The sequence below is a fragment of the Lagopus leucura genome, unplaced genomic scaffold (assembly GCF_019238085.1).
Source record: "Lagopus leucura isolate 7727_CA_CO unplaced genomic scaffold, USGS_WTPT01 Super-Scaffold_806, whole genome shotgun sequence".
Classification (NCBI taxonomy): Eukaryota; Metazoa; Chordata; class Aves; order Galliformes; family Phasianidae; genus Lagopus; species Lagopus leucura.
Genome location: NW_024962260.1, coordinates 654,475 through 671,933, shown reverse-complemented (window position 1 = coordinate 671,933; position 17,459 = coordinate 654,475). Strand labels below are relative to the sequence as shown.

Genomic DNA, 17,459 nt, shown 5'->3' with positions numbered 1-17,459 from the left:
GCTGAGTTTCATTGCTCTCTTCTGAAAACTTAAAGCCTTCAGTGGAATACATTATAATTTCCTCCCTAATTAGCTAACAAAAGCAGAAACATCATTAGAATACTTCAGCTTTGGCAGATTCTAAGAAAAAACGAGACCTTCAATTTTGAAGGCTTGGCTGCAGATCAGAACAAGCAGTTCCAAATGAATGTAAAGCCTTCTCCACGCTGCACGGTGCTGCGTGCCAACTTAAGACTAGCAGTGGAATCCTCAGAACAGGAATGCAAACTGATTTATGGCCAGTGAAGCTGGCATAAAATCTTACAGCGCTTTTGCAAGAAACCTGACAATATATTTGGTAATGCTGAAAGCGTGTAGTTCCACCTTTGCATAGCAGCAGGCACTGACTGGGAGGCCCTTGCTGACAGCTCTGGCAGTGAGTCAGTCTTTCTGTGTGCGAGCTGTAGTGTGAGAGCCTGTTAGAAATAAGCGTTGCATCACCCAGGCTGAGCACTGTGCTTCCCTCTCCTCTGCTTTCAAGCTTTCTTATACTGGGTGCCTCAGTGCCATCCTCTTCCTGGTGCTCGTTGTCCAGATATTGCAGTACCTGTTGGTCAGTATCTTGATATCAGAAAGTATTCCAGTTATTCTTGAGGAGTAATAGTGTAAAAAACTAAAATAGTTTATAAAAACCAACAAACAACACTTTTTCTAAAAACCATTCTGCATTTTGTTACCATGTCTACAACATATGCATATGGAAATGAAAACAATCTTCTGTTGAATAGGTGAAGCAAAAAGAAGGGGGAAAAAGCTGCTTTAAGTTGCTGTGTAATCACAGTTTGTCCTTTCTAAGGATTTTCTTGCTCCGCAGGTCTTCTTTTCTGCATACATCTTTAACAGCAATGTGATGGTGAAAGTGGCCACACAACCTGCTGATAATCCCCTCGACGTTTTATCCCGGAAGCTTCACCTGGGGCCAAACGTGGGCAGAGATGTTCCCCGTCTGTCGCTGCCTGGTAAACTTGTATTTCCAAGGTAAAATCAGCAATTCTTTCATGCTACTATGGAAGAAAAGTTTCCCTCAGCACTCTATTAGCAGTAATTCTATTCTCTGCTAATGCTATTGGAAAACACCAGCTTGGTTTCCTATTTGATCAATCCCTCTTTGTGATAACAGTGTCTGTAGTAGAGTTTAAGGATTAGGTGCTTCCTGTTTGCTGTCTCATGCATGCAGAAATGATCCTAAGTTAGGTCCTGGCCCGTTCAGAACAGGATACACTTTGATGTGAGTTCTGCAGTTTAATAACTTCTGCTACAGTTACGTGTTGATGAATTCCTGCTTAAAACCAAAAAGAGCTGAGGTTTATTCTGAAATTAGAGTAGTCATAAGTACTGCATAACTGCAGGGGGAGGTGGAGACTGGGGTGGGCAGTGAAGACTTAGCGGGTGAAGCGCTGTGTTGGAGGGAGATTATTCCACATCTCTCCACGGCAGGAGCTCCTTGATGAGGGTTTTAAGCCAGCTCCACACAGCCTGCGAGCGCTTCAGAAGCCGCGCAGTCTGTTGCCATATCATTATTTTATTCTTCTTTCGATGCTGGAGTGCTGAAATAGCAGAGATTAAGGGGTGATTATCTGCACTGATAACAAGAAAATTGGTTAGTTATTCTGCAGTAAACTTATTTGGCACTGTTTTCAGAAAAAGATCTCGTGTTAATGGCAGATTTCAATTTTTAATGTGCTTAGCAGTTGGCTCTTTCCTGGGAATCCAACAGAATTACAGTTTTATATGCGTTGTGTCTGAATTAAGCCAAAGATCTGAAAAGGCCATAAACTGATTTATTGTTTCACATTAGAGGAGATTAATCTACACTGGAATGAAGGCACAGTGTTTATCAGTGTGAATCAAATGGGTGGTAGAACTGTCAGCTGGTACCCAGCTCCCATCGTTGGAGGGGAGAGAGGTGATTGAAGGACTGAGCTGGTGGAGCTGTTTCACTGAGGGACTTCCAGCAGAGCAGCTTAAACCCTGCAAGTAGGAATACCTGCTTTGGAGCAAGTGTCTAAATAAGAACGTTTAAAACTGAGCTGACATGGTGATGAAGTCACTAAGGAAAGTCTTTAGTGGCTGGTATTTATGTGATAGTTTCTACTGCATAAAAGTTTGCCAGTATAAGCAGGGCATGTGCAAAATGAAGCTCAGAAACAAAGTGGAGTCTGGAGCTTGTTACCTCGTGCAGGGGTGCAAACCCAGTTTCAATTGCTCTGCAGTTCCACGGGCAGCCACTTCTCTATGCTGGGGATTGGAGATATTGTGATGCCAGGTCTTCTGCTCTGCTTCGTCCTGCGCTACGATAACTACAAAAAACAAGCCAACAGCGATTCCTGTGGTGCCCCAGGACCAGGGAACATCTCTGGACGTATGCAGAAGGTCTCTTACTTTCACTGCACACTCATTGGATATTTTGTAGGTAAGTAAGTGGTTTAATATGGTTAGCTGCTTAGTGAGCAAGAGTGGGATTATTGTAGATGTGGGTTTGAAAGGCGATGAAACAAAGTACAGAGGCTTTTATTTTGAGGATGAAAGAGATTATCAGCATCTTTCTGTGAGGAACTTTTTGTGCCTTGCTTTACGATTGCAGAAGCTGCTCTGCTCATATGTGGGTAAGGCAGAAAACATGGGAATTCCTACATGGGTTATGCTGTGAAAGAGTACAAATAGATGATAGGTGCAGTATTTTTGTGTTCTAGTGTTAAGCCTTATGATCCTGTAACATTTTAGTATGTACAGAAAACTGTAAATAGTTGCAGCTGGAATGCCATCTGTGATTTGAAGTAGCTGTTGTCCCTCTCCTCACTAACGGATTTTTTCTCCTTGGTCAAGATGTGTGTGTGTGCATCTGGATCTGTGTGTGTGTGCATCTGGATCTGTGTGTGTGTGCATCTGGATCTCCTCAGCCCTTCAGCAGATGCAATGGAGAGATCATTTCTTTCCAGTTGTGTTCCCTACCCACCCACCCCTGGCTTTCCCCCGTGTTCCTCTTGGGCACATCTCCAGGAAAGGTGTTCCTGGTGTGAACAATCCTTCCTTCCAGCCCCTCATTTCTCAAGAAGCACCAGCACTGAGTAGCACATAAAACCGTTCAGCGTGGTGCACTCAGTTTCCTCTCCTTTGCTTTTTGTTACAGTTTGTTATTATTAGCTTAGTCTCTGAGGTTTAAAACTGTAGTGAGGGGCTCAGCACGGCCTAATATTAAAATAGAATAGCTTATAACTATTTAGGGAAAGCAAAGCACAGATAAATACATTTTTCCATAGCCTGTCTTACAGCGGTGGGTAAGGAAACACCTGTGGATGAAAAGGCACAGAACATCCGTATGCTGTTTGAAGATGTTCAGTCGCTTCTTTCTTTTACAGGCCTATTAACTGCAACAGTAGCCTCTCGTATTCACCGGGCAGCCCAGCCTGCCCTCCTGTACTTGGTACCTTTTACCTTATTGCCGCTCCTCACCATGGCATATTTAAAGGTAAGGTCGGATCGTTGCTGGCCATGAGGTCAGTGCTCCTGCAGCAGGGGCAGCAGGTCCTGGGGGCTGCGTGTCCACTGCTCACCAACAGCCGAGGTCAAGAACTGATGTGCAGCTGCTCCTGTGGGAATTCTCACTTTGGGGCGCTGAGTAACGGAGAGACTTAAACTAGAAAGTAAAGTGTGCGCATGAAGTAAATGTAAACTAAACTCAGAAGTGTTAGGAGCTGCCTTAATTAAATAACAGAGTTTGTCCTCCCCCAGCTGGCCATGAAAGAAAACGTTTGCACAAAGGATGAATTGAGAGAGGAGAGGCAGGTCTACACACAATGTTATCTTTACTGTTGTGGGGTTATTTTTGAAATATCCATCTAGCAATCTAGAGAACAGAGCCTAAGAAAGGGCAGAATTTTCCACCCACATAAATATTTGAGGTAGATCTGCCTCAGAAATGAACCATTTTGACCTGATGGTGGAAAGGAAGGATGTATTTTACTGTCTTGATTGCAATCTGCAAAACGGGTGGAGAACAGTTTAGCTTTCAGATATGCCCATGGTTATACCTGTACTTTAAAGTCGGACTTCTAAGCAGGCTCTGCAGTCTCTAAGTGCAGTCTCCTGTGCTGTTTTGCTGCCCAGGGCGATCTACGCCGCATGTGGTCTGAGCCTTTCCACTCTAAGTCCAGCAGCTCCCGTTTCCTGGAAGTATGATGGAGCAGTGACCTGAACTTCTGCACTGGTCCCTTTCACTTTATCTTGTGGCTTTGTCATCTCCTGAAGCTGGACTGGCTGCCAGGTACTTGGGAAGGTACCAACTACAGGACTTGTATGAAAGAATTGAAAGGAAGGGAAGGAAAAAAGCTAAGGTGTTCCGGAGCTCCGTCTCATCGCCCCGCAGATGTGGAACTGGGGACCCTTCGTGCAACTGCAGCCACTTTCCTCTTTTCCTCACTCTGATGGATCAGTAGCAGACTGTTACCTACTGAGAGAGGAAGAGACAGACTTGAAATTGAAAACGGCTTGAAGTCGTTCAAAAACTCGTGAACACTAAGAGAAAAAAAACAGTTAGGCAAACTGAAGCTTCTTCAGCGAACCCTCATATGCATTGGGACCAGTTTCCTGTTGGACTTCAGTTTTGAAAAGAACTGAGACAGAAGGTCTTCTGTCACAATATTGGGGTTTTTGTTTTGGTTTGTTTTTGGTTTTTGTTTTTGATTTATTAAATATTTCCTGTGGTGTGAGGTTACTTATTAAATCCACAGACATTGAGTGACTTCTTGCAGTATACATATAAAGATTTGTTGTAACAAGTTACATTTCCACGCAGATGTCATGTTGCAGTGAAAAAGGGCACGATTTTTATACATATATATATACACACACATATAGATATATATATGAATAAATAAAAAGGAAAACCTGCTAAGATCATGCTATGTAGCAGACAGGGGCTTGCTGTAATTTTTAGCATGTAGAGCAGTTTACTCTGGCTTTCTTGTATATGAATCTACAATGAGCTGCTGTTTTTCTCCCCCGTCCTGAAACCAAACCTGCAGTTTGACATGTCGTATTTGTACCGACTGTACTCATGGACTTCAGGGGATATTTGATTTTGATCAATGTAGCAAAGTAGGGAAGCAAAACATTGAAACCTGACCCTGTTTGTTTCAGGGGGGAGGGATGGGAAGGGTGTCTTTTTTTTTTCTTCCTTTTTTACAAACAGCTCCCTTGCAGGTTTTTAGTAGTTCCTTCCTGACCCGGTGCATGTATTATAGCAGCAATTGTCTTTGTGCTTTCTGATCATAGTAATGTATCACTTGTAAATACATTTTTTCTATTTTCTATTTTTTTGTATTTTTTTGCATTTTGTTTCATTAGTGTGCTGTATTTTTCCATGCCCTGCCCCTTAAAGGAAAAAAAAAGAAAAAAAAAAAAAGGAAAAAAAGCAAACTGTCCTTTCCTGTTGTGCCTGGTCAGTCTGTGTGTTGGTGCTCTGTACCTGACAGCCTGTTTGAGATGTTTTGGTGGCTGCTTTTTTCCAACCAGCAGTTCCAGTTCTGTTGCTTTATTGCCAGAAAGGCAGCCCTGAGCTAACCAGAATGTTCGTTCATTGCACCTCGTTAGCCTGGTGCCGAGACCTGAGAGCTGAGGGAAGGAAAACAGGAATGTTTCAGACTGAGGTCTGACTGAAAGGACCTGCGAGGCAGTGCCTTGTTACAAACAGGTAAGGGAGTTTAGAAATGTCTGATCCTTTCTGCTCTGTTATTACAGGAGCAAAATTTCTGTCTGGCCAAAGCATCTGCCTGTGCTGTTTTTAATTGACATCTTCCTCTGTTCTCCTCAGCAGGTCTGAGCTTGCAGGCCGTGGCGCTGCAGTGCCTCTGCATGGGCTGAAGCAGATGTGAGGTGGGTAAAACGTGAGGACACTAAGAAGCAGCCCAGCAGCCCAGGGCTGGAGGTGGTCCTGAGCCCTTTCGGGTGGGTGGGCAGCAGGAGGCTGCTGTGACTGGTTGTTTTCCCCCATTCTTCTCTTTCACTTGGTCGAAAGCATTTTCTCTGTTGTGTCCCTGCCGTGCTCACTGTCAGATGATGGTTAGATGTTAGATGCTCGCTGTCAGATGATGGTTAGATGTTAGATGCTCGCTGTCAGATGATGGTTAGATGTTAGATGCTCGCTGTCAGATGATGGTTACTTTCAGAAGTAAATATTTTTAAATTTAAAATCTGCATTTACTGTGGGTATTGGATCCCAGACTTGCAGTCAGCTTGGGACAGAGGGACGTTAAGTTTGAGTGTAGCTGAAAACTTAAGAGAATAAAATATTGGTGAGTGTATTCAGAGAGAAAAAGGACACCATTTTTTTGCCTGGGGGTACTGAAGCAGTGGAATATATCTCTAGATCTGTCTGCTGAAGCCTTATCATCTCAGTCCCTCCATCCCCCCGCTAGCATCGCACATCTCAAGTGCTCTCAGTTTCTTGTGAGTGCCCTCCTTTACAATTAAAATAAAAAGTCTTTCTCTGGTTTTGTAGTGGCATTTCTACTCCGTGCCTATTAGTGATTCTCTACACTTAAAAGAATTCTGGAGAAAGTTCTAGAAGTGCTATTTAATTAGAATGAATTTAGCCTTCTTATAAATCAGTATTGCCTTGATGTGTGCTGTGTGTGTGACCTTCTGACTTGCACCAAGAAATGGGGTTGTAAATGAAGCGCTTTGTTTCTAAACCACCTCTGAAATGATGGCCTGCCTTCCCAGGTGGAAGCCTGCAGCTGCCAGGTGAACAATGTTGAACCCAAAGGGGTTTGCAATATTGCAATGGCAGCCACCACTGACAAGAGGAGGATTGTGGTGCCTTAGGTTAACTGAAGCATAGCTGTACAAAGTTGTTGCGTTTGCAGAGACAAAAACATTCCCCTAAGATTTTTGATTAAATTACAGCTTATAACACTTAGTCCCACTGCTGTCGTGTTGAGAACAAGCTCAACTTTGTGGGGGAATAGAAAGGATTTGTACCTCAGCACTCGGCTGCTGGGCGCTCTGAACCTTCTGGCCTTGTTCCTTTGGTCTGGCCGACTGCATGTTGAGGATGAAACTGAGCGCACTGCTGTGGTCCTTTGGATTTCCTAGGGCCGTCTGGGCATGGAATCCCTGCCCCTGCTGGGTCCCTTCTTGGTTTTACGTTTTGTTCAACTCTTTCATTAAGCACTTGATACAGATTCCTGCAGTGCAGTCTGGAAGCACCTGTCTTCTTGGGAAAAGTTGTCAGGAAAAAAATATTCGTCTAACAAAAGCTTTTATTTAGGAGTGTAAAAAGTTACTGTCAAAAATAATAATAAAAAAAGCTCTGACTGCTGGTTAGGATTGGAACCAGCACTGTAAAATGCCAGGTAGCAAACAGTTCTGGGCTTGGTGTTCTGCTGTGTCTTTGGGAACAGTCAGCTTAGAAACTGCTGCTGACAGCTTTGAAGTTTCCCCACAGGACTTCATCTTCATCTTGAAAAGATTTGGAGTTGGTTTGGATGTATTTCGCAAATGCAGACTAGTAATTCCAGGTGTGCAGTGGCCCATTGGGAGCAGCCTGGGACGGGTGCTGCAGTTTCCATGGTGTGGCATGCAGCAGCTGCTTGTGGAGGTGAACATTTCCTGCTGTGAGCGTGGAAATGGAGTGTGTTCACTGAGAGAAGGGGAAGAAGTCATGGGAGCGATGAGGAAACACGTGCTGACCATTGGGACTGACCTCATCTTAGGACTGACCTCAGTAAGGGAGAAATGGATGCAGAAGTCTGGTCTTCTCTTTATACAAGTGGTGAGCAAGGTTTGGATGTTGTGCAGGTAAACAGCAGTGGCAGACTGCACTTTCATTCAAATCCCACTGCTGCCTTTTCTCATCTTTATTTTTTCTTGTGTTTACAGGTGTTCAGCTTTTTTATTTACTGTAGTCTTTCAAATTTGGTAATTTGTATGCCTTTTATGATCCCCAGTGAAACTGGAACATGTGGCTGTGGTATTTAATGAGGGCTTTCAGATTAGGCAAAGCAAAATTTAATTTAAAACCATTTAAAACCATTTGTCCTTTTTTGTTTGTTTGTTTGGGTTTGTTTGTCTGTGTTTTTTTTTTTATTATTTTGGGGTTTTTTTTGCTTAGCAAAAACACATCAGAAGGACAAGTAGAGGAGATCTGGTGTGAAAGCAGTGCTACAGTAATTTCAGTTGAGTCCTAGGACATCTTAGGTGCCCCACGTTACTGTAACTGTTTCTTCAGCTGGGCTGTCCAGGAACCCCTGGAGCAGAGCAGTGCAGATGTGCTGCCACTGTACGGCCAGGCCTCCTGTCCTGGAAACTCTTCTTAATTGGTGAGTTTTTAACCTCCAGCTGAAATCCTCCAAGGTTTCCTTGCTTCATTCCCTGCAGTTCATTTGTAACCTATTTAATGTACATTCAGAGGGTTGTGGGCAAAAGTGTCCTTGACAAGTGCAGCTGTCCCTCCCCCCCATAAGTTGCACATGACCTGGTTTTCCCATCTTGGAATCTTTGCTATGTTGGCTCAGTTTGTAAACTGTCACGACAAACTTGGTTTCAACCTGAAGTTGAGCTTTTGCTGTAAGAGAGCGTGGCCCTGCTCACACACAGCCAGGTTAGTGCTCAGGCTGGGGGTGGATCTTGCTCAGAGCTCTATTTAACAAGCTGCAGAACTTGATGGTGTTTTGCTCTTTCAGCAATTTTTTTTTCTGTAACAGCCCTGAGGAGCAGACAGACATGCATTAAAGCTGAAATTATCTCAGACAGCAGCAGTGGAATAGGATCTCTGTATATTGCTCAGTGAAAAGCCAGCTCTTTGCTCTGGGAGCTCTGTGGAGGACTTTGTGTGTAACTGTGTTGTTTACCCCAAAATAGTGCTGAGAACTGTGCTGTGAGGCTGGTTACCTGTACCTGCCTGAACCTGTGGCAGCCAGGAAGGTATTGGAAATGCATTTTTTTTTTAACAGACTTTGCACCTTTAAAGCATGGGGCTTTTTTTAGATAACAGCAAAAGGGATCTCTTACAGCCTTGGAAAACATTCCTAGGCTCCTGAACATTAAAGTCATGCTGTACTTAGGCCAGTGATTTTTGACCAGCTCCACCCTTTCTGTAGTTTGGTGATGTGCAGCCTAAGTTGAATGCAGTGACAGAGCTGCATTGAGCAAATCAGCACCAAATATGCAGTTAGCCAGGTCAGCTGCTGTACTGATGTCAGCTAGCAGGAAGCTCGTTAAGGAGGCATGCAGAGTGCTATCCAGGAGCTCACAAAGGCAAGTTGTGGTCACATGCATGCAGCAGGGCTCCCTGTGGGCAGGCAATTGCTTGATGCTGCACACGGTGTTCTCAGCAAAAGGTCCGCGTGGGATTTTGGTATATCTAGTTTGTAGTTGATTGCAGTGTGTGCTCTGCCAGCTGAGGTGTTGGCAGCCAGTCTCCCAGTCCAGTCTTCCGCTCTGAGGGCACAGGGGCAATTTCACTCACCTCTGGAGACAAGTGGCAATATTTAGTGTTGCTGATTGAAGGAGGTATGAGGAGGAAGAGGCTGAAAGCAGGTGTAAAAGAACGATGAAGCAAAGGAAAACAGTGCAGCAGGTGTGGCCTAACAGTGACTGCCTCTTCTGGTGCACTGGCGATTCAGTAAAGATGAGCACTGAACAGTAACACTGTGCTCCCAGTCCTCACTTCCTTGCAGTGACTGGGCCTGCAGTGCCTGCTCTAGCTGGGTGGCTGTGAGGAGAAAAAGAACTTTGTAATCTTACTTCCTCCTACAGAGTCATTAAGTGAGGCTTAAAAAAATCATCAGAGATACAAGTGGAAATGGAGCTAGAAGAGTGTGTTTTACACCCAGAAGACTTTCATTTACAACACATTTGCAATCACTGGACTGGTTTTCCAGTAGACCTACTGATCTCACTGCCTGGCTCTGCCAGATTATGGCAGCAGCAAGGAGAAATTCAAACTCTGCCCAACATGCCAGCAAGCGACCTGCAAAGGGATTATCTGTATTACTGGGACATCTGCAGTAGCAACCACCCAGCACACTGCAAAGCATGGGCACAACCGCTGTATGGGGGGCAGGGAGGGTCGTGCTTCTGTATCTTGGGACTGGAAGAAACTATTCTAAATTGTCACATTTGAATTTAGAAAAAAAAAAAGGGGAGGGGTGGTGCTATAAAAAAGTTTTTAAAATCAGGTTTTATTCATCTTCTGTTCTTTCATGTAATATAATCTTGCTGTTTTCTTTCCACATAAATAAATGACACCACAGGAAAATAATCATTTACAACTGGTGTACTCCGTGTCTGCACAAGGGCTGTGCAGATTGTAGTCTTAATCCTATCCACCCTTTCTTTTGGCTGTTTAATTTTCAGAAAGTTAATTTTTTCCTGAAGATAACTGATGGGGGATGTGTTACTGCTAAATCTTCCTGGTAAGGTTTTTGGTATCATCTGTTCATTTCCCATTTGTTGCCCAAAAATGCATAGAGATCAAAACCTGCTACTGCCACTGTATGCATTTTCTGCCCTGTTAGATAGCTGTTGGTACAGTAAAAGCAGTCTGTGGAACATTCATTTTCTTTTTTTTTAATCTGTCTCAACCACTGCAGCTTCTCTCTTCTTTGCTTTTACAGCTCCATCCATGAGGGGCTCACACCATGAAAGCTAGTGTTTTTTTTTTCTGACCTTTGCTTTTACATCCATGTACACAGCAACCACAGCCTGAGTAAGAGCCTTTCATGCATAGGAAGTGCCTGTGTCCTCCCTTCTGGCTCCTCTCCTGCTGGAGGTGGGGGAGAGGGCACTGCTGCAGCAGGTCTCAGTACAGCCTGCATTGAACAGGGAGCTCACCACAGCTGCATCCCAAACTTTGGGATTTGAGAAGCACGGCAGTGTAACCAGCAGCCCAGAAAGAGTGCACAGGGGTCACATCTCTAACACTGGCACTGCTTCTCACACTGCTCACTGACAAAGCCTTGCAAAGAAAGTACAGTGAGCTGATTAAGAAAAGCAGCCATGAGCTGCTTCCTCTCTCTTGCACGCATGGCCATCTGCTTACAAACTGGGATACAGCCTTCCATGCAACGTACTTCACCCAGAGAAGAATCAGCACATTTTAAGGTCAGTTACTCATTAGTGAGGAAAACTTCCATCGTGATCCTCAGCGCTTGGATGGCTGTTAGGAGGCACTTCAGGGCAGCATCTTGCTCTAAGGTTCTTCAGCTACGGTAGGCCTTCAGCAGTTGACCTGCTATCACCAGTCTCTGGATCTCACTGGTCCCCTCGTAGATCTCAGTGATACGAGCATCACGATAATGACGTTCTGCTGGCATCTCTGTCACATAACCCATACCACCCAAGATCTGGATGGCCTGAAACAAAGGTAGGGGGTTAGAATAGATGCAGGGCCGCAGACCTTGTTTTGCACAGACCACAGCCACCTCAAAAGGAACTAATCTCACTGCATGCACACCTGGAGGAAGCACGTGGGGCTGACTGACACACTTGTACTCAGAGAAATACACACAATTAGAAGTCGTGTAACGTTAATGCTGACATCCCAGACAGCAAATGAGCCACTTCAGTGGTATTTGTTAGTTTTTTCCATATTCAACTCAGCCACGAGAGGTACTGCTCTATCTTCTCATTATACATCAAACTTACTGCTGATTGAGCTGGGTGCAGCTAAGCTCCCCCAGAAAGCACCAATCCAGTTAAAATGCTGATGCTGCCTCTGGACAGCATCAGTCATGATCATTAATAACACAGCATCACATGCCTGCATAACCCTGAATCCAAAGAGGTGCCCAGGCTAACCAGCTTCGCATGCCTTTGTTAAAAAAAGAAAACAACATATAAGTATGTTCTAGTAAAGATTAAATTTCATCCCGTTTTCATGTAGGTGCTTGGCTTGTTGTGTGTAAGAGATGGAACACAAATTGCCTTTCAGCATGCTTTGCAGCTGAGAGTTGCCAGCTGTGTAGTTACCTGATGAGCGATGTTTGTTGCAGCTTCTGACGCAGCCAGCTTGGCCATCGCTGCTTCCTTTGGGAAGGAAAACATCACTGAGGATGCAGCTATCGTAGAAAAAGGAAAGCCCCAATTGCAACAGGAGTCTGACAGGCTGCAGACCAACTGTGCAGAAAAGACAGGCCACCAGCTCTCAGCAGCCAGCCCCTCTCGCCTTGGATAAAAGCAGGGCCCAGCTCCAGAGCTGGAGCTGATGGCAGCCAGCAGTGTGCAGTACCTGCCGATACCGGACCTCCAGCAGCACCAGGCTGGGCAGGACTGAAGGCAGCCACACAGCAGCACATCACACATTTGCCTGCCTCAAGCCTGTGCCCAGAGCTGTCACTACTTGACAAATGCAGAGCTAGAAATACCTTTGTGAAGGGCTTCCCGTTGTCTTTCAGCATGGCAGCTCTCCAGGTCAGTAAGCGCGCACTCTCTAACGCCACAGCCATGTCTGCTAACTTAAACTGCAATGACAAACACTGCCTTTGTCTGAGGTGGCTCTGCCTACAGGAAACATAGAGCAGTCTCCCACCTCTGAGACCAGCAGCACTAGAAAAGGAGCACCTCCATCTCAACAGTGTGTATGAGAATGTGAACAACGACCTTGTTCATCCCAGACAGTACGAAGTGCACTGTGTTCCCAAAGCCAGGTACAAGTGAACAACATATGAACGACAGCACTGCCTGCAAATGACCCAGCCTGCCTCGTACCTGAATCGCCTGCAGCTTTGTGATGGGTGACCCAAAAGCCATTCTCTTTTCAGCATAATCCACAGCACAGTCCAGAGCTGCCTGAGCTATTCCCAGAGCCTGAGAGGCGATGCCGATCCTCCCTCCATCCAGAGTTTGCTGGGAAAGACAAAATATGTGTTAAATAACACTTGATCAAAAGAGCACACACATGGCCACTCTTTCTTTCATTTTTCATGACTGGTGAATTGGCTCTGTAACCTGACTTGCCCGTTAGGTTTTGATTGCTTCCCTGGCTCGCTCTGTACACAGGAAGAATTTGTGGTACAGTGAGAAAAGACTTGATCTTAATCCTGAGGGTCTCAAAAAAGTGATTGGTGACTGGAGAGTTCTTCCAGCTTTGGAGCTCAGCCCTTCTCAAAACATCAGGCCAACAAATGGTGCATTTTCTCAGTGAAGAGTGTGCCACTGCAGGGAACAAGCTGGACAGGGGCCTGGCTTCTGTTCATTAGTCACACACATGCTGTTATCTCTGACTTCTTCCACTTCTTTTAGACATTTGTAGCAGATTTAGACATTCAGTGATGCAGAACATACTCTGTGCACCCAGGACAACTATCCTCAGCCAGAATATTTAGGGAAAATGCAACTTTCTCCCCCACCCCCTTTTTTTAAGGGTACAAAATGGAAGAACAGAACTTGAGTAGATAAGAAAAATTAAACTAAACTGTCCCTGCTCACACTGCCTCAACAGCACTCCTGAACCAGAGCGCTGCCACACTGAGCCTACAAAAACAGCACTGCCCAGGATCTATAATAAATCAATGATTTACTGAGCTCTATCAATGAGTTCTCACATGTTGGCAAATGGGTCAACTGTCTCATGTTATACCTTACAGTAGCAGCTCTCACCAAAGTTATCCTAAATGTGAAAATAGTTTTAAAAACGGCCGGTTTGGGAACTACTGCTTTACACAAATGCACCCGTGATCCATCTCTTACCATGGCAATTTTGAAGCCCATTCCTAGCTGCCCCAGCAGGTTGTCCTTGGGTATCCGACAGTCCTCAAATATCAGGTTGGCAGTGGAAGAGGCTCGGATGCCCAGCTTGTCTTCTTTCTTCCCCAGGGACAGCCCCGCAGTTGGCATAGGAACAAGGAATGCACTAATGCCCTGCAAGAGGACCCAGACTCTTAGGAATGGTGTTCAGTTCCCACTTACCTGGTTGTCAACAGGCTTCCTTCCCATTTTTTTTCCACAGGAGACGTGTGTCTGAGTAACAAGAAGGAATGGAAGGCACAAAGAACAACAGAATCAGCACACATCAAACCCCCTCCTCCCCGCTGTGCAACATCTGCACAGCTCCAAACACTCTACGTGGTCCTCAGAACCCTTTCAGAATGATTCTCCCTTCACTTCCAGCCCTTTTTTCCCAACCGACCCACTGCTCACACCTTGTGCTTCAGGGATTTATCTGTAGTGGCAAACACCACGGAGGCCGAGGCGTCCCAGGCGTTGGTGATCCAGGCCTTGGTGCCATTCAGCACCCACTCGTCACCATCCAGACGTGCCACTGTGGATGCTGCACCCGCATCACTGCCGTTCCCTAAGCAAGGCAAAAAACATTCAGGCAATCAGTAGCAGTGATCTGCAATCGGTGCAAAACCACCACCTGCCCACACCCCTGCTGCCAGCTCACTGCAGTGGTGTCACCCCTGTCTCTCCCATAGGGGACCCAAACAGAAAGGAGAAAAGCCAGTACGTCAAAGATGCACCCATCTCTAAGGTTTTGCTCACGTAACAGGGATGAAAATTTTCAGCACAGCCCATGGGGTAGCAGGTAGTAAGTACCTTGGGCACCAAGAGTTCACTTGAACATTTGAATGGAATTGCTACAAACCACCTTTCTGCAAACTGTTACAGTCTGACAGACCTGAAATCCACTCTAAATCTGATTAAGGAAGTTACCCTATGTTCCCTGCAACAGGAATGCTAACTGTAACATTACCTGGTTCACTCAGAGCAAAGCATCCTATTTTGTCCCCGCTGGTGAAGGGAGAAATCCACTTGTGCTTCTGTTCCTCAGAACCATACTTGAGTATTGGCCCTAAATACAGAGACTTTAAGAATTGAGAGCTGAGTTAGCACCTCCTCAAGGTACAACTGATTAACACCCAGAACACCAGTGCTCTCCAGAGCACCGTAATTCACAACAGGATCCCATTTCTCACATACACCCCTCTCCAACAGCCACCCCGTTCTCAGACTCGGCTCCACGCCTGTCCCTCACGCACAGCCTTGAGACACTCACATTATTGACACTGGCAATGACGCCTGTGGACGCACAGCCCCTGCTGATCTCCTCCAAGGCAATGGAATAGGCCAGGTAGTCGAGGCCAGCTCCTTTGAACTGCTCTGGCACTTCCACAGCCAACAGCCCCAGGCTACCCATCTTCTTCACCTGCATGTGGGAAAAGCAGAAGTAAGATTCTCTGCACCAGCAAACACATGCAGACACACAAAGTCAGGTCACAGCAGGGCTACACACGGAGGAACAATGTGTGCAACTCCTGTTGAAATAGGAATCTGGCCGCACAAACTGCTAAGTGTGGCCACATGACTTCACTGAGAGCTATACACGGTCACTGCTGGCTTGGATGAGCTCTTGCTCATTTCAAGAGCTGTCTTCAGTATTAGGAAAGGAGGGAGCCTTTTAAAGGTGAAATATGGTGCTACAGCCCCACCAGGATTTTCTCCACTTCTCACCAGAACTTCTCCCATCACATTTCTCTTGTCAGCTTGCTAATGAAAATCATTAGAACTCTATCTTTGAGACTGCTGTGCTTCACCCCACGACTGCACCACGGAAGAACGTTATGAATTGAAAGACCCACACAGCAGTTTGCAAAAAGGTGATTTTTCGTTCCCACTTAAGCCACGTCTTGCTTTCCAAAAAAATGTGTTCAACACATTCCAAATTATTCCAACCCTAAATTCCTCAGCTGGACCCTGGCCTCATAACTGGAAGCTCTTCAGAGCACACATCATCTCACACTGCATGTCTTAATAACATCTAAAAATATACGAAAGGAAAAACAAGCTTTCCTCTGTTTTTACATTTTAAATGCAACATCAAATTTAGCCCAATCTTTCAGTGAAGTTAAGTGCATTACCAAGCTGTGTATGCTTTCACAGAACCTGTGAGGAATTCTAAAACAAGTATTTTCCCTCCTGCATGGACAGCCAGAACATTTGTCCACCATATCAAATGCAGAGGATGAACAAAGGATAGCAGTTCATTCTATGTAAGTTGCTTTATCTTTATTCAGGCCTTCCAGAGCCTGAAAGGGGCCCACATAAAAGTTGGGGAGGGATGTTTATAAGGGCAGGTAGGGACAGGGTAAAGGGAAATGGTTTAAAACTGGAAAAGAGCAGATTTAAACTAGAAAGTAGGAAGAAATTCTTTACTGTGAGGGTGGTGAGACTCTGGAACAATGAGGTTGTGAATGCCCCTCCCCCCTGGAAGCAATAAAGGCCAGGCTGGATGGGGTTTTGAGCAACCTGGCCTGCTGGGAGGTGTCTCTGCGTATAGCAGCGGGGTGGAACTGGATTATCTTAAAGGTCCCTTCCAACCGAAACCACTCCATGATTCGATAATGTTAATAAATACTGTTTACACTTCCAAATTTCTCCAACACATTCAAATTCAACAGCATATGTCTTGTACGCGAATGAGTGAATTCACCTGCTCAACGTGACACTAATCTGCTGTACTGATTTCCAAGTGAGGAGTCAGAGGTCTATGTGGAATCTTAACAGACCACATATAACAGACACAGCACCGACCAGATGCTATCACCTCCTACCTCCTGACCGTTCTGCTCCCACAGAGGACCTGCTCGGAGAACTGACAATTCAGTGGTGCTAACGCTGGAGAACACGAGCAGCTGAGGAGCGCAGAACGCACACTGCAGCTTCCACACTCAGACAGCTCTCCTAAAAGCAGGCCTAAACCTCAGCCCGCTGCCGAGCCAGCAGAACGAAACCCACGGAACGTTTCTTGGTACGAAGGTCAGAGGACGCTCCGTGCCAAAAAAGCCCCCAGCAGCGGCTTCCTTCCCCGGGCACGGTTAGAAAGGCGCCCACCGCAGGGCAGCGCGCACCTGCTCGGCCGGGAAGCGGTGCTCCTTGTCCAGCTGAGCCGCGAGCGGCATCAGCTCCTTCTCGGCGAAGTCCCGGCACGTCTGTCGCAGGATCTGGTGTGTCTCCGGCAGCTCCACCGTCTGGTACACCGTGTGCAGCCGGCGGAGGGACCCCAGGGTCCGCGCTGAGGGAGGGCAGAGCCGTGAGGCGCCGCGTCTCTTCGCCTCCCGCCCCCCCCCCCCCCCCCGGACCCCTGGACCCGCGCTGAGAGCGGTGCTGCCATCGGACGCGGCCTCAGGCCCTGAAGGGCACCGGGGCGCCTTGGACCGCCGCCCCGCTCGGGCCGCGGCCACTCCCGACCCCCACACGCAGCCCCTCGGATCCTCCCGGCAGCCGCGGCGGAGCGAGGCCGGGCTCCGCGCCCTCACCCCTGGGCAGCCCTCCGCCGCGGGTCACGAGAAACGCCAACGCCGCCGCCGCCGCCGCCATGGCCGCGCCTGAGGGAGCGCGAGGAGCAGCACTGCGCATGCGCAAGTCATCAGGCGGGAACGGCGCGAGACGACTCGAGGTCACGCCCCTTCCCAGCC

The 17,459-nt window shown here is 46.5% G+C and overlaps 2 protein-coding genes across 7 annotated transcripts in view; one reads left to right on the top strand and one right to left on the bottom strand.

The window, feature by feature from the left end:
* Positions 1-5,351, top strand: part of SPPL3 (signal peptide peptidase like 3) — a 58,626-nt gene extending 53,275 nt beyond the window's left edge. For all 6 annotated transcript variants that reach the window (XM_042866073.1, XM_042866072.1, XM_042866069.1 and 3 more), the window contains 4 exons: positions 854-1,017; positions 2,253-2,452; positions 3,399-3,508; positions 4,147-5,351. In XM_042866073.1, the coding sequence (XP_042722007.1) occupies positions 854-1,017; positions 2,253-2,452; positions 3,399-3,508; positions 4,147-4,218 (546 nt within the window). In that variant the 3' untranslated portion in view covers positions 4,219-5,351. The remainder of the gene's footprint in view (positions 1-853; positions 1,018-2,252; positions 2,453-3,398; positions 3,509-4,146) is intronic.
* Positions 5,352-10,595: 5,244 nt separating this feature from the next.
* Positions 10,596-17,382, bottom strand: ACADS (acyl-CoA dehydrogenase short chain). Its single transcript, XM_042866067.1, has 10 exons — positions 17,301-17,382; positions 16,893-17,056; positions 15,041-15,190; positions 14,738-14,849; positions 14,184-14,335; positions 13,732-13,902; positions 12,751-12,888; positions 12,408-12,503; positions 12,013-12,069; positions 10,596-11,396 (listed from the first exon to the last, which is right to left on the bottom strand). The coding sequence occupies exons 1-10, from the start codon at positions 17,359-17,361 to the stop codon at positions 11,244-11,246; spliced, it is 1,254 nt and encodes a 417-aa protein (XP_042722001.1). The 5' UTR covers positions 17,362-17,382; the 3' UTR covers positions 10,596-11,243.
* Positions 17,383-17,459: the final 77 nt, after the last annotated feature.